Genomic DNA, 17,333 nt, shown 5'->3' with positions numbered 1-17,333 from the left:
AAAAAATTTAAAAAAAAAACACTCAATAATTTACGATGGAGCCCATTGGCAGATTCCTGTAGTAAGACAGGGCTTGTACTCTGGAGGATGGTTCAAATGCCTCTAAGCAATACGGGACTCAACATCTGAGGTCATCAGTCCCCTAGACTTAGAACTACTTAAACCTAAATAACCTATCGACATCACACACATCCGTGCCCGAGGCAGGATTCGAACCTGCGACCGTAGCAACAGCGCGGTTCCGGAATGAAGCGCCTAGAACCGCTCGGCCACAGATGCCGGCACTCTGAGGGACATCAGTTAAAGTCCTCGTCATGTCATCCAGATTTAGGTTTCAGTGATATTCCTAAATCGCTTGCGGCGACTGCTGGTATAGTTTCTTCCCCATACTTTTCTAATTCGAACACATACTCTGTCTCTAAAGACTTTGAAGTTTATGGGACGTTAAACGCTAATCTTCCTTCGGTCTTTCTTTTTGTGACAGAGCCTTCACGATATGATTAATATATCTGAGAACTGTGCGATGTTTCTTCATTTGCTTGCAGAGAGACAACAACGCCACCGAGCCCTACCATACGGCGTACTCGTGGGTGACCGTGAAGGTGAGAGACGTGAATGACAACGTGCCGGTGTTTGCGAGGCACATGACGGAGGTGGCCGTAATGGAGGACGCCCAAGTGGGGACCAAAGTCGCCACCTTCAAAGCGACAGACCGCGACGGCGGCGGCAGCAGCAAGATATCCTACAGGATAGGCAACGACACGGACGCTGCCAGACATTTCAACATCAATGACAACGGCGAACTGCTCATTCAGAGACCTCTGGACAGGGAGGAAATTCCACGTCACAAGGTAAGCCATCTCATCAGGACCACACAAGACAGATTCACGCATGTGTCGAGCAGTTAATAAGGAAAGTCTCGGAAGAGAGTCTGGGGTACACAATACTTGCTAGCAGCAATAGAGGTGGTACTACAGTACGAGGTTTGTCCGTAAAATAGGTATAAAAGTTGAAAATGTCTTTATGTTGCAAGTTGCAGTCACCGCCAGGTGGGACTACTGCTGTAATCAATCCCACCAACGCTCAGTTCGAGTCAGAGCTCTCTGCATGAAGGTGGGAGTGTGCGGCAGCTTGTTAACAGTTACCCTTTTTCACCTGCCGTCGGCATGGAGCTCTCTCTGATTGAGGAACAGCGCCTCAACATCAAGTTTCTTGCAAATCTAGGCAAGAGTGGCCGTGAGATTTTTGAGTATTTGAAACAGGTTCTCTGAAGGAACCAACCGTGAACAAGTGGCTTAAAAGGTTCCGGGATGGCTGAGAAGAAGTGAACGGTGATCCAGGACGCCCGTCGACATCGAGTTCCGATGCAAATGTTGAACGAATTCTGGCTTGTGTTCTTAAAGACCGTAGATTGACAGTCAGACTGATTGCTGACGAGCTGTCAATCCCCAAAACAATCGTTCACGAATTCCTGACATAAAAACTTGAAATGAAGAAATTGTGTGCGAAAATCGTACCGAAGCTCTTGACGCCAGAACGGAAAGCAAAGAGGGTTGAGTGCTGTGAGGATTGGTTGGAAGCAGAGGAACGAGGGGACTTTCCCAACCGAGTCATCACGGGAGACGAGTCCTGGTTTTACGAAATCGATGTGGAGCTCAAATCTCAAAGCAAGGAATGGAAAATAGCAGGAGAACCGAGAACAAAAAAGTCGCGAAAATCAAGCTCCAATGTGAAGACAATGTTGTTGTTTTCTTTGATTCTAGGGGCATTGTTCACAAGGAATTTCTCCCTCCCGGCCAGAGAGTGAACGTAAATTTTTACGTTGAAGTTCTGACACGTCTCAGAGCTCGTATGGCCCGAGTTCGACCGGAGTTGGCAAAAGGGGGCAGGTGGATCCTTCATCACGACAATGCGCCTGCTCACACGTCGCTCGTTGTGCACGAGTTTTTGGCCCGAAGCTGAATCACCGTGACAGACCATCCGCCTTAGTCACCCGATTTAGCCCCGCGTGACTTCTTCGTGTTTCCGAAATGCAAAGTGGTCCTTCGGGAGCGGCACTTGGGAGATGTGGAAGCCATAAAGGCGGAAACGACACGGTAACTGAACATCATCACAACTGAAGACTTTCAGCAATGTTATCAACAGTGGAAACGGCGTTGGCAGAAGTGTTCGCGTCTCAGGGCGAGTACTTTGAACGAGACCATATTGTAATACCTGAATAATTGTAAAATAAAGTTATTATTCAACTTTTACACGTATTTTCGAACAAACCTCGTATACCGTATCTGTACACAAGGGTGAATAAGGTGGTTCTGGATGGAGTGGTTACGCATTTGCTATTACGGTCTAGCAATGAACTGGGGAGTAGTTAGCTGCACTGTGATAACTCTACGTGCTGTTACAAGTCGAGGTAGTCTACAGCGCCTCTTGTTCATCACTATGTTGCTGCAGTTGGCTCTGGAGAAGGCGTCGCGGTACTCACTGTACACCCTCTACATCATGGTGAATGAAAAGTCCATTGCCTGCGTACCCTCGGAGATGTACGCACCTCCTGCGTCGAGCACCCACAATTTGGCTACGACCAAAATGCGCTGATATCGACTGCCTTGCCCATCTTACACTCGACTACTGCCATTACAGGTTGTGATGTTCCAGTCACGTGACAGCCGAACTATTCCATTCGCCACTGTAATCAGAAGCCCTTTCTTTTCAATTCAATAGCTCTTTTTGAGTCAGTTACTGAAGATATTGCACGCTTGCGAGGACTTTGTAAACGTCCTTGTTATTTACGGGATCTAAACTGGATCTCCATCTTGGAGCAATTTAAAGCCACTTACGTGACAGAACAGCGGAAATAGAAAATAATTTTTTTCATACTGCGGAGCCACAGTCATAATATATTTCTTTAAAGTCAGTACCGTCATTAGACTGTTTTTTATTTGCGTGTAACATTTACACGATCGTGATTTCGGCTTCGAAGTGCCATTATCAAGTGTTTTAAATGTTATACAGTGCCTAAGATGGCATACTGTCGTATTTAAAATACACTATTAGACACATTGTCTAAGGGTCGATGTTTCTGGTAAAGCCTACTACTATGTTTTATCACTGAGTATACCATCTTGACTGAATGACTGTCAAGTCATGACAGTTGACTTAGCCAATTGTCATTCAGTCAAGGTGGTATACTCAGTGCTAAAACAAAGCAGTAGGCTTTACCAGAAACATCGCCCCATAGACAATGTGTCTAATAGTGTATTTTAAATACGACAGTATGCCATCTTAGGCACTGTATAACACTTAAAACACTTGATAATGGCACTTTGAAGCCGAAATCATGATCGTCTAAATGTAACTCTGCAAATAAAAAACAGTCTAATGGCGCTACTGTCTAGGGTCACCGTGGAGGAGATTGGAAGGGCAGAAGGCAGATCATCTACTGCGATCACACCGCAGTATCCTCTACTCTCGATTCTGTTTACTGACGTTCTGAGACTGAACGACATGTCCTGCAAACGATATTATTGAGGAGCAAGGCAAACAACTGTACCCAAGACGATTGCTTCGCTGCGGGCCATCAGGCGCGCATTCTGCCAGGACATCCTGCTGTTGGACAGAGCATGTAATGCCAATTAGTGTTATGAACGTACATGCGTGTGAATGCTACACTTCAAAGACCTTTTAAGAGACCCCTTAACATGTTCTTGTTCACACAATATTTTTACTGATTGCTTTTGTCAAATATTTTATTTACCTTGGTTGCACTACCTAGAAATATAACTGCGCCAGACAATCGGCAGTGAACATATTCAAGATGTAATCTAGCACTCTTATCTGTAAATCGACGAAATAAGTTACTTGTAAGCGCAAAAGACACTGAATCAAGCTGCCGGATCTGTTGTTACTCTCCTTAGTTATCTAACTGGACATTAAAAAACTGTACACTATTGAGTGTACAGCCATTAATTTATATTTCTTCTACATAAGGATAATTTTTATTTGTTAGAAATTGTATGAATTTTTTGTTAGATGATTTTTTGGAGTGATTCCTGCAAACCAATTGGCTTTTCCCCTTAAGTGTGTTATTGTTCAAAGAATACAGGATTCATATGCTCGTATACCGAGGTGACAAAAGCCAAGGGAGAGCAGTACTTATATATATACAGATGGCGGTAGTATCGCCTACACAAGATATAAAAGGGCAGTGCACTGGCGAAGCTGTCATTTGTACTCAGGTGATGGATGTGAAAAGGTTTTCGACGTTATTATGGCAGCATGACGGGAATTAACAGACGTCGAACGCGGAATGGTAGTTGGAGCTAGACGTATCGGACATAACATTTCTGAAATCGTAAAGGAGTTCAATATTTCAAAATCCACAGTGTCATGAGTGTGCCGAGGATACCAAATTTTAGGCATTACCTCTCACCAAGGACAACGCAGTGGCCGATGGCCTTCACTTAACGACCGAGGGCAGTGGCGTTTGCGTAGAGTCGTTACTGCTAACATACAAATAACACAGCGTGATATAAACGCATAAAGCAGTGTAGGACGTACAATGAAGGTATCCATTAGAACAGTGCGGTGAAATTTGGCGTTAATGGGCTACGGCAGCATACGATCGATGTGAGTGCCTTTACTAACAGCGCGATGTCGCCTGCAGCGCCTCTCCCGGGCCCGTGATCATACTGGATGGACCCTGGACGATTGGAAAACCGTGGCCTGGTCAGATGATCCCTGATTTCAGATTGTAAGGGCTGATAGTAGGGTTCGAGTGTGGCGCAGACCCCGCGAACCTATGGACCCAAGTTGTCAACAAAGCACTGTGCAAGCTGGTGGTGGCTTTATAGTGCAGTGGGCCGTGTTTACACGGAATCGACTGGATCCCTTGATCCAACTACTTCGATCTTTGACTGGAAATGGTTATATTCGGCCACTTGGAGACCATTTGCAGCCATTCACGGACTTTCTAACAACAATGAATTTTTATGGACGACATTTCCCTATGTCATTGGGCCGCAATTCTTGTGATTGGTCTGAAGAACATCCTGGGCAATTCGAGCGACTGATTTGGCCATGTCGCCCGACATGAATCCAATCTAATATTTATTTGACATAATCGAGAGGTTGGTTCGTGCAAAACATCCTGCACTGGTAACACCTTCGCAACTATGGATGGCTATAGAGGGAACATGGCTCAACATTTCTGCAGGAGACTTCCAACAACTCGTTGAATCCATACCATGTCGAGTTGCTACACTACGACGGGAAAAAGGAGGTGCGACACGATACTAGGAGATATCCCATGACTTTTCTCACCTCAGTGTACCATTCAAGTACTTAAGTTATCAGTTCGAATTAGGCTGAAAGTAAAATGTTTTAGTTGTGTGACTATTCTCAGATACATTCTCTTTCGCAACATTTCAGGTGCACATTTTGGCAGTTGATGATGGATCGCCTCCGAAGACCTCTACAGCCACAATAACAGTCTTTGTCCAAGATGTCAACGACAACGCCCCACAGCTGCTCCGCAATTATCAGCCGGTTATTCCAGAAAATACACCACCTACAGAGATTATAGAAGTATTTGCAACTGATGCAGATGATTATTCCAGGCATAATGGACCTCCGTTCTTGTTCAGAATGGATCCAACTGCTGATGACAACACAAAATCCTCATTTAGAATAGATTTTAAGAAAAGTAAGTTTATACGCAAAGTACATTCGTGACATAGTCTAAATTTGTCTGATTTTATTGGGATTAACAATCTGCAGTTACATGTTCAAGGGCATTCTCAGTGAGAGAAAGGAGAAAAAAATCTTAGCAAACTGAATTCTGGTCCTCTATATCGATCTGATAGATGTATCTATTCAGTTTCATTAAAACTGTGTGCCCGACCGAGACTCGAACTCGGGACCTTTGCCTTTCGCGGGCAAGTGCTCTACCAACAGAGCTACCGAAGCACGACTCACGCCCGCTACTCACAGCTTTACTTCTGCCAGTACCTCGTCTCCTACCTTCCAAACTTTACAGAAGCTCTCCTGCGAAACTTGCAGAACTAGTACTCCTGAAAGAAAGGATATTACGGAGACATGGCTTAGCCACAGCCTGGGGGATGTTTCCAGAATGAGATTTTCACTCTGCAGTGGAGTGTGCGCTGTTATGAAACTTCCTGGCAGATTAAAACTGTGTGCCCGACCGAGACTCGAACTCGGGACCTTTGCCTTTCGCAGGCAAGTGCTCTACCAACAGAGCTACCGAAGCACGACTCACGCCCGGTACTCACAGCTTTACTTCTGCCAGTTCGAGTCTCGGTCGGGCACACAGTTTTAATCTGCCAGGAAGTTTCATATCAGCGCACACTCCGCTGCAGAGTGAAAATCTCATTCTGGTATTCAGTTTCACTTGGAAGAAAGGCAGAACCATGTGAAGGATATTTCCTTATTACAAGCGTATCCAGGACCATTTCTCATTAAATCTCAAAACTATTCCCTCCTTCTATGAGAAACCAACGTGAGTTACCCACTACCCCCAGACCTCAGCTCCGTTCTGGGGTACGCTCTTGATATGTTCACACGCATGAAGGTAGCGATTTTATGAACGCAACGGCAATTTTATTTGTTGCTGTTGGTGTGGTCATTGCACGTCCTAATTACATGTTGGCCTGACTCGTCGTCGACACAGGGGTCGGTAGTGCACCGTCTCTTTACAGCTCAAATGTTTAATACAGAAATATTCCACAAACCCTTCTTTAGTATGACGGTTACCCAGAAAGTAATGCATCGCATTTTTTTTTTTTTTTTCTCTCAGCCAAACCAATGCTACGAATGCGAAACGTTGCGTACGAATTATTTGAAGTCTCCTGAGTGGAGCGCACAAAGTTTCCGTCAGTTTCGACAGATAGCGTAGCTGCAGGACAATTTCAAAATGGCGTCTGTGGGTGATGTACGTTACAAGCTACCTGTCGTCGTTGAATTTCTCATTTCTGAGAAAGAAACTGTGGGGAATATTCACAAACCCTTGTGCAAAATCTGTAGAGCATCTGCTGTCGACAGAATTACAGCTAGTTGCTGGGCATGGAGGATGAGGTCATCAGAAGGCGGTTCCGCGGAGCTCCAGGATTTGCAGCGGTTGGGGGAGGCCATCCACGGCTGTCACACCTGACATCCTGCAGGGAGCCCCCTCGGACTTCCAGTCGTTTGGGCCATTAAAGGATGCCATTCCTGGAAGACTTTTGAGAACTATGAGGAGGTGAGTGACACAGTGAAGCACTGGTTCTGCTACCAGGACAAGGATTGGTACCAACAGGGCATACACGCCCTTGTTTTGCGTTGGAAGAAGGCCATACAACGGGATGGAGATCACATGGAAAAAACAGAGTATGTAGACATCATTCTTTCGTTTGTGTGGTACTCATTATATTCAATAAAGAACTGTTGAAGAAACAAATGCGGTGCATTACTTTCTGGGTAACCCTCATAGATAAGCAAGTCATCGAAATATAAGTTTATAAATAAATTATAAAATGACTAGTAAATATTGTAGGATTAATGTGAAGGCTAAACCTGATGTTTAAAGTTCAAACAGTCCAAACTTCTCTGTCATGGCTTAACTCAAGTTCGTTACTCTCAGCAACGACAGTACAACACAAAATTGTTAAGGCTTTCGTGGCCACTTGTTGATAAACTGCCTATTGGCTTCTGTCTCGGGTTCCTCACCACCGGCAATGGAGGGTGAAGCTTTGACAATGCCAGCCACTCGTGCTGGCGAAACGTCGGAAAAATCATTAGATGAACATTGGCCGAAGAACCCGAGACAGAAGCCAATAGGCAGTTTAACAGTAAAACACATCGAATATGTTCATCACACACGCGTGTGGATCTCAAATGCAACAAACAGTTACAGTTGACAGCTATCTCAAATCACGTAAATCAAATTAAAGTTAGCAATCACCAAGGAGACAGCTAAATATTCTGAGTCCTTAAAACATTAAATCTGTGTCTTGAGCACACAAAAGTTATTCTACGTACATCTAGCTCATTCACGGCTCTTGACTGCACCGCCTATCGATCAGGGCCTTCTTCAGAGAACGCCTCATCTACACACTTCACACATACCTCGGGGAAGGAACAATGGCATGCTACAAGGTGTGGAAGCACTTAAGCGAGACCTTCTTGTACTTCAGTGGCTCGACAGTGACAACTGTGTCTGACACCTGCATCACCTGGAAGAGTTATCGGCTCTCTACATTGTCTGGAGCGAAACTAGAAGAGATTGTGACTCCTTCTGTGTGATTTTGAAGACTTGACTCGCGCCAGTATGCACACATCCACCCCAGGCTCCTCAATCTCTTCTTTGGTGTAACCAGTGTCTGCACATCTTGGGAAGCCCATCAACATTGCTTTGACCAGTTTTTCCAAGATTTTGGTGTAAGTTTAGAATGGTAGCGAGAGTGCCGTCATCCCACTTGCCACCTTCCAGAAGTTGTCAAAACTTACGTGAGGTCCTCAACTGGAGATCTCATTATGTAGACGGCTGCCATCCACTGGTCGAGATGCTGCAGGAATCCTTTGTAGTCCTTTTTGATTTCTATGGTGACTGGGAGTCGCCTGCGGCCCAGTGCTTTGACATCAGTCACTGATCAGCATAAGCTGGCTTCCTCTGTGTTGGGACCGATCTCTGATTCTTCGTCAATTTTTGGAATCATCTAGCACTGTTGATTGTAGTTCCCATGACTGGGTTTTATTTGAACGCCATAGGTGTCCAATCACTGGCCACAGTGCTTTTGTCTCCTACAGTCTTCTTCTTCACTCCTGTCGTTGAGATGAGTGTTTACTGCGTGTAGGTTGCATCATGATCCTCAAATGGCTCTGCTGCTCGTTGTTTAGATCGAACACTGCCACTGCCCCTCTTGAGACTTACACACCCCTTCAGAAAAATCGTGAGTTACGTTGCAGCTCATAGGGAGGAGGACCCTTCAACATCACTGGCATCGGTAACGTCGGTGCTCATGTCCAGGCCGATTCCTAACATGGGGGACGGGGCAAATGGAGCTGCTGGTAGAGCAAGCTCAGCTGAACAGCAACCAACCACATCTGCTGTTCAATGCAGCACTCCTCAGAACTCAGGATGTGCCCACACCTTCTTTCGACTATGCCTGATCAACATCTCATCACATGTTACTATGAGCCGCTAGTCCTCTTCTGCCTGCACTTCAATGCTTCCTGTGACCTCAAGACATCACTGAACCCTGTTAATTATTTTTCGTTACACATTTACTAGTGTTATTAGGTAATGGCTCTGTCAAACTCATGCTACCTTCATACACTCCTGGAAATGGAAAAAAGAACACACTGACACCGGTGTGTCAGACCCACCATACTTGCTCCGGACACTGCGAGAGGGCTGTACAAGCAATGATCACACGCACGGCACAGCGGACACACCAGGAACCGCGGTGTTGGCCGTCGAATGGCGCTAGCTGCGCAACATTTGTGCACCGCCGCCGTCAGTGTCAGCCAGTTTGCCGTGGCATACGGAGCTCCATCGCAGTCTTTAACACTGGTAGCATGCCGCGACAGCGTGGACGTAAACCGTACGTGCAGTTGACGGACTTTGAGCGAGGGCGTATAGTGGGCATGCGGGAGGCCGGGTGGACGTACCGCCGAATTGCTCAACACGTGGGGCGTGAGGTCTCCACAGTACATCGATGTTGTCGCCAGTGGTCGGCGGAAGGTGCACGTGCCCGTCGACCTGGTACCGGACCGCAGCGACGCACGGATGCACGCCAAGACCGTAGGATCCTACGCAGTGCCGTAGGGGACCGCACCGCCACTTCCCAGCAAATTAGGGACACTGTTGCTCCTGGGGTTTCGGCGAGGACCATTCGCAACCGTCTCCATGAAGCTGGGCTATGGTCCCGCACACTGTTAGGCCGTCTTCCGCTCACCCCCCAACATCGTGCAGCCCGCCTCCAGTGGTGTCGCGACAAGCGTGAATGGAGGGACGAATGGAGACGTGTCGTCTTCACCGATGAGAGTCGCTTCTGCCTTCGTGCCAATGATGGTCGTATGCGTGTTTGGCGCCGTGCAGGTGAGCGCCACAATCAGGACTGCATACGACCGAGGCACACAGGGCCAACACCCGGCATCATGGTGTGGGGAGCGATCTCCTACACTGGCCGTACACCTCTGATGATCGTCGAGGGGACACTGAATAGTGCACGGTACATCCAAACCGTCATCGAACCCATCGTTCTACCATTCCTAGACCGGCAAGTGAACTTGCTGTTCCAACAGGACAATGCACGTCCGCATGTATCCCGTGCCACCCAACGTGCTCTAGAAGGTGTAAGTCAACTACCCTGGCCAGCAAGATCTCCGGATCTGTCCCCCATTGAGCATGTTTGGGACTGGATGAAGCGCCGTCTCACGCGGTCTGCACGTCCAGTACGAACGCTGGTCCAACTGAGGCGCCAGGTGGAAATGGCATGGCAAGCCGTTCCACAGGACTACATCCAGCATCTCTACGATCGTCTCCATGGGAGAATAGCAGCCTGCATTGCTGCGAAAGGTGGATATACACTGTACTAGTGCCGACATTGTGCATGCTCTGTTGCCAGTGTCTATGTGCCTGTGGTTCTGTCAGTGTGATCATGTGATGTATCTGACCCCAGGAATGTGTCAATAAAGTTTCCCCTTCCTGGGACAATGAATTCACGGTGTTCTTATTTCAATTTCCAGGAGTGTATAATGTGCCACATGTATGGAGAATTTACATTAATTTGCAAAATTGCATATCAGTTTAGTAAAATTCTCTGTAATTGTTTATACCGTTGCCTTGTTTACAAGTAGCTTGTTGTAGTGATTATTGACACTGTCAGCTTCATATGACACCTCATATGAACATATTGCTTCACTGGTTGATTTTGTTCAAAAAATGGTTCAAACGGCTCTGAGCACTATGGGACTTAACATCTGTGGTCATCAGTCCCCTAGAACTTAGAACTACTTAAACCTAACTCACCTGCGACCGCAGCGGTCACGCAGTTCCAGACTGAAGCACATAGAACCGCACGGCCACACCGGCTGGCGTTGATTTTGTTATTTTTTTAATTATTATAATTATAAACTGTACTAATTAAAAACCATTGTAACTCTGTAAATATTAGGTCTAGGATTATGCTTAAAACTGCAATAAGTTTGTCTCATTGCTGCAATTTCTCTGGTGTATTTAGTTTTTCTGTAGCCTGTCTGTAGCCTGTCTGTAACGTCTGTTTTGTACTTCTTGTTGACTATATACACCAAACAGCTAAAGAAACTGCTACACATGGCTAATATCGTCTATGGCCTCTGTAAGCATGCAGAAGTGCTGCAGCATGACGCGGCTTGGACTCAACTAATGTCTAAAGTAGCGCTGGAGAGAACTGATACTATAAATCCTGCAGAGTTGCTCATAAATCCGTAAGAGTACGAGGGGCTGGGGATCTCGTGTGAGCAGCATATTGGAAGGCATCCCAGATATGCTCAATAATGTTCATGTCTGAGGAGTCTGGTGCCCTGTGGAACTGTTTAAACTCAAAAGAATGTTGCTGGAGCCACTCTGTAGTAATTCTGGAAGTGTGGACTGTCGGCGTATCACCTGTCAGAATGGCATCTAGACATATCAGGTGTCCCATGTCAGTCCAACTGCACACACTCCACACCATTACAGTGCTTGCACCTGCTATAATAGTCCCCTGATTCACGAGGTTATCTCCGTACCCAAAGACATCCATCCACTCCACACAATTTGAAACGAGACTCATCCAACCAGGCAACATGTTTCCAAACATCAACAGTCCAATGTCAGTGTTGGCAGGCCCAGGTGAGGTGAGGTGTAAAGCTTTGCGTCGTGTAGTCATCCAGTGTACACACGTGGGCCTTATGCTCCGAAAGCCCATATCGATTATGTTTCATTAAACGGTTCGCAGGCTGACACCTGTTGATGGCCCAACATTGAAATCTGCAGAAATTTGTGGAAGGGTTGCACTCCTGTCACGCTGAATGATTCTCTTCAGTCGTCATTGGTCTCATTCTTGCAGTATCTTTTTCCAGACGAGTGATGTCAGAGATTTTATGTTTTACTTGATTCCTGATATTCACGTGAAATGGTCATATGGGAAAATCTAAACTTCATTACTACCTCGGAGATGCTGTGTCCCATCGCTCATGTGCCAGCTGTAACACCACGTTCAAACTCACTTAAATCCTGATAATCTGCCATTGTAGCAGCAGTCATCAATCTAACAACTTTCCCAGACACTTGTTGTCTTATACAAGCATTGCCAACTGCAGCACCATATTCCGGCTGTTTACATACTTCTGTATTTGAATAAGCACGCCTGTGCCAGTTTCTTTAGCGCTTCAGTAGACATGAATGTTTCATTTCAATCATGTTATCTGCCATTGTATGGTCTACACACCTGCAGTTGACTGAGCTTTTACCCACCTTAAGAAAAAGCCACATACTGTGGCTCAGTCATCACGTCTACCCACATTCCTAGAATAGCCTGCTCAGCTAGCTGGTCTAGCCCATCTGGCCGCATAATTATGCCATCGAAAACACACTGCTGCTTTTGCCCCACATGCTGGTACCTCATAATGTTGCAAGTTTCAGGAGAGCAACAGCCACATAATGCTAAAACAGTTCAATCTTTTTCAAAATTTACAAGTGCGGAATCCTACTAAGTACAGTATGATTTGCGTTTCCTTTAGAGTTCTTCAGCCAAACCTGTATGGTTCTCTCTGCTTCATAAATCAAGCTCTCATCCAATTTTTGTCCCCAACCATATGGAAAGAGAGGCAGTACTCATTGCCTACTACTAAGTGACACAAATTTTTATTCAAGACAAGCGTCTTTATTATGATTTTCATATTTATTTAGTGCTTACAATCAACACACATTTCCAAATAAAGGTGAAAATAATTTTCTTTTCTTCTATGCCATAAAAGGCACCAATACTTATGCCCACAGCTACTGTTGTATTGATTAACCTCTCTATGCAAAAGAATTGTACATGATACACAGGTATGCAAAACTTAAAAATGAAAGGAACTTTTCTTGATGTTTCACTGCCGAGCAACATAGTTTGATGAGACTTGGACCATACATAGAAAGAACTGCTACAGTGTAGTGCAAATGGTAACTGAAAGAAATGCCCAATAAGAGATACAGAAATAACACTTTTATTCAAATATAATAATTACACTCAAGTCACCATGATTTATGATGGTCCTTTGAACAGTGCAAAAGGTGGGATGTAGCTGTTAACAGGGTGTGAGGTCACTGTGGATGGCAATGCACACTCTGCATTGTTCTCCCACACTGGCCACAGGTTTGGAGTTTTTGTAGTAGGACTTTCAATTCCTCCACCAGTGCAGTTTACAACTGATGGAGAGTCATTAGTGCATGTGGATGTGCTGGAATATGTCTCCCCAATACATCCTACATGTGCTTGATGGGGTTTAGGTCAAGGGAATGGGCAGGCTAGTCCATTTGCCAATTAACCTCTTGTTCCAGAAGCTCCTAACCCTGCACTGTTTTATGCAGTTGCACATTGCCATCCATGTAAATAAAGTCAGGGACAGATGTACTTCTGAAAATATGCACATGGGAAAGGAATGCAGTGTCACAATAACATTGAAAAGTGAGTGTATCGTGTTCAAAGATTTGGAGGTCAGTATGCTGCTGTAACTTTATGCCTCCCCACAACATAACATCTGGACCACCAAAATGATCATCTTCAACAATGTTCCTGGGTTCATTACATGTTCCCATCTATCACCAAATGAGGGTGGGTAATGCACCTAGGAAAATTGTTAAACATGGCCATTTTTGTTGTCCATTTGTTCAGATTTGTGGAAGTATAAGGTTATAAGGGCAAACTGACCTCCAAATCATTTAACAAGTTTCACTCAACATTCATTATTATTGTGAATTCCCCATGTGCACCTTTTCAGGGTTTCATTCTGCCCAGACTCTATTTTTTTGTTGATGACACTGTGTCACTGCATCAAACTATGGAGGTGGAGGAACTCATGGAATGAGAGGATATTAGGCAAATTGCCATGTCAGGCTATTCCCCTGACTTAAAATTCCATCAAGCACATGTAGGATGTGTTGAGGAGACATATTGCATATGTCCACATGCTCCAATGTTTATCCACCAGCTGTCAACTGTACTGATAGAGGAATGGAATGCCCTACTACCAGAACTCATTACCAAGCTCGTGGTAAGCATGGGAGCACGTTGCAGAGCATTCATTGCCATCCTCGGTGATCATACACCCTGTTAAGAACCACAGCCTACCTTCTGTAATGTTCAGGGAATATCATAAATTGCAGTCACTTCAGTGTAATTATTATCTATGAATATAAGTGTCATTTCTCTTTGTCTCATTGGGTATTTCTTTCAGTTACCATTTGTACTACACTGCAGCAGTTCTTTCCAAGTTTCATGAAGCTATGTTCTTGGTAGTAACACATCATGCAAAAGTTACCCTCATTCTTAAGTTTTGTACACAATGTGTAATGAGTTCAAACACGATTACATATTTAGAAGAAAATGAGTTTCTTATTCTTGACAAGACTGATCATGCAAAACCCAACTTGAGGTCATGTTAGAGACCTGGATGGTGAGGTAAAAACTAGTGGCCTCCTGGAAAATGTAACAGGACCATTTTTGTTTTTGTTACACTTAATAGTTTTGTATAAAATAACATTTTCACTCTCAGACTTTTTTATAAATGAAGTTATTATCCACAATTCAGCTTCATATAACAAAAACTGAAGTAATATCCAGACAAAAAATTATGAAACTTTGGTGCAGTTTGACCACACAATTAATGAATCACTCAGTCATATCATATAAACACCGAGAAGTAATGATGAGTAGAGACATTTCCTTCAAGCAGAACATATGCAAGTAATAAACTTTCTTACATTCTGACTTTTTAATTTCTCCCTTCTTTTCTCAGAGTCTTCTTCTTTTTAATGTCACTGTTCTTACAGTTGTTCCATCAGGTTTGAGTCCAGACAGCTAATTATCATGGGAATTATGGTACACAGTGTGTCACTGAATTAAGGAATGCTTCCTGCACCTGACGATAATGAATAGTTTAGTCACTGAAATTCTGAGTATATGGTACATGTTTTTTACAGAGAAACTGTACTACACTTGCAAACTGACTAACATGTTCCATATCATAGTGAAAGATTGGGATTAGTCTTCACAGACTCAGTGGTGGTTCATGAGTTCACATTCTGGGATGCTTTTAGATTCAGATAAATATGAGAATGTGAAATTAGTAGCATTTGCTGCATAACAGTATGCTTATCAACATATTTATACAACTACAGCCACTGCCAATAACAATAATTACAGTAATAATAATAATAATAATAATAATAATAATAATATTCATAACATTCACAAAAAAACTGTCTTGCTGGTTTCCCTGAAATAAAATTACATATGGTATTGATGACAGTGTACTTTTTGCTCTTATAGTTCTCAGCACATCATTTGTATTCTATTATTGTATATATTTGAAAAAAGAAATAATTGTTTCTGTGGGATTTTGTTGCTTTGTACATAATTAAGTACAGTTTAAGGCAAGAACAAAATAATGCTTAAGCTTCTGCTACTCTCTGTTCCACATTTTTGTGTAAGTAGAAGTTTTTGAGCTGTTTTACTTTTTCAGACAAATGTAAAATATTCCTGACATGTTTTTGTTAACAAATTAACTTTGGGGCTCAAGTCAGACATTCTTGCATTGCACCCACACAATAACCTTGTGCTTATTATACACTTCTTTGTTAAATGTACGTTTGCAGTCACACTTATTTGATTTTGTCACTTTCTCAGTCAATGGTTCTGGTCTGGGAGTGATTTTGTCACTTTCTCAGTCAATGGTTCTAGTCTGGGAGGCCTTAGTTTCTTTGCTGCGAACTTCCCCTGAAATTTTATTTTCTGTTAGAAAAGAAGGCAAAGAGTATGTGGTATGCAAATAGAATGGCTTATTCACAGGATAAAATTAAAACCATATGGTCAGTTGTGAAGGAAGTGCTTGGTCAGCAGCAAAAGTTTGACTATATAAAGTCAGTTTGTAGTAAAAATATTTCTGTTACTGACAAATCAGACATATGTACAGTATTTAACAATCATTTCTGAGCATTTCTGGTGAATTAAATAAAAATTTAGTTTCTACAGACAATCATATAACTTTCTTGGCAAATGTCTTTCCATGACTGATGTCTGAAATACTATTCTGTGATACAGACAAGGAGGAGATTGTATCAATAATTATATCACTGAAGAATAAGGGCTCACCATGGATATGATGGAGTGCCTAGCAGAATGTTAAAGTACTGTGCTGCACAGGTTAACCCTGTATTTAGCCATATTTGTAATTTCTCCTTTAGGAATGGTCAGTTTCCTGAATGATTAAAGTGCTCAATAGTAAAGCCACTTTATAAAAAGGGAGAAAGGGATAATGTAGACAACTTTAGACCTATTTCTACGCCATCAATGTTTGCTAAAGTTATTGAAAGGCTGTGTGTAAGGAAAATTGATCATTTTAAATCACACAATTTGCTATCAAATGTACAGTTAGGCTTTAGAAGACATTTAACAACTGAAAATGCTATATTCTCTTTTCTCTGTGAGGTAATGGATGGGTTAAACAAAAGGTTTTGAACAATAAGCATATTTTTTATTTAACTAAGACATTTGATTGTGTTGATCTCAAAATGTTGCTCCAGAAGTTGGACTATTATGGAATATGGGGAGTAGTTCACAATTGGTTCACCTCTTACTTTAGCAACAGACAGCAAAAGGTTATTATTCACAGTGATCAGAATGGCCGTGATGTGGGGTCTGAGTGGAGTACGGTCAAGTGGGGGGGAAATCAAACCTGCATTTGGATCAGACTTTCTAAACTCTTGTGCAGAAAGATGTGCAATATACTGCTGCATCTATTTTCAATAAGCTACCACTTGAGTTAAAAAATCTCAGCAGTAATCCACATGCTTTCAAATTGAAACTGAAGAGTTTCCTCATGGGTCATTCCTTCCATCATGTCAAGGAGTTCCGTGAAAAATAAAGCTGATTCTTGTTATATTGTTGATTGTGTTTACTTAAACTTATGGATTGATTTTTTTGGGTTCATAAACATTTTACTTTTACCTGTTATTACTTTTATGTTATAATTTCATGTACTGTCACGTTCCATGATCTTGGACAATTGCTCCTCAATTTGGTGCTACAGAACTTGACGTGTAAATAAATAAA

General features: G+C 43.4%; 1 protein-coding gene across 1 annotated transcript in view; it reads left to right on the top strand.

Annotated features, from left to right (window-relative positions):
- The window catches only part of LOC126355654 (neural-cadherin-like), a 184,553-nt gene that overhangs the window by 80,726 nt on the left and 86,494 nt on the right, over positions 1–17,333 (top strand). The window contains exons 6-7 of the mRNA XM_050006018.1: positions 546–851; positions 5,428–5,701. Of these exons, the coding sequence (XP_049861975.1) occupies positions 546–851; positions 5,428–5,701 (580 nt within the window). The remainder of the gene's footprint in view (positions 1–545; positions 852–5,427; positions 5,702–17,333) is intronic.

Source organism: Schistocerca gregaria, chromosome 3, assembly GCF_023897955.1.
Source record: "Schistocerca gregaria isolate iqSchGreg1 chromosome 3, iqSchGreg1.2, whole genome shotgun sequence".
NCBI lineage: Eukaryota > Metazoa > Arthropoda > Insecta > Orthoptera > Acrididae > Schistocerca > Schistocerca gregaria.
This window is presented reverse-complemented; position numbering and strand designations above follow the sequence as displayed.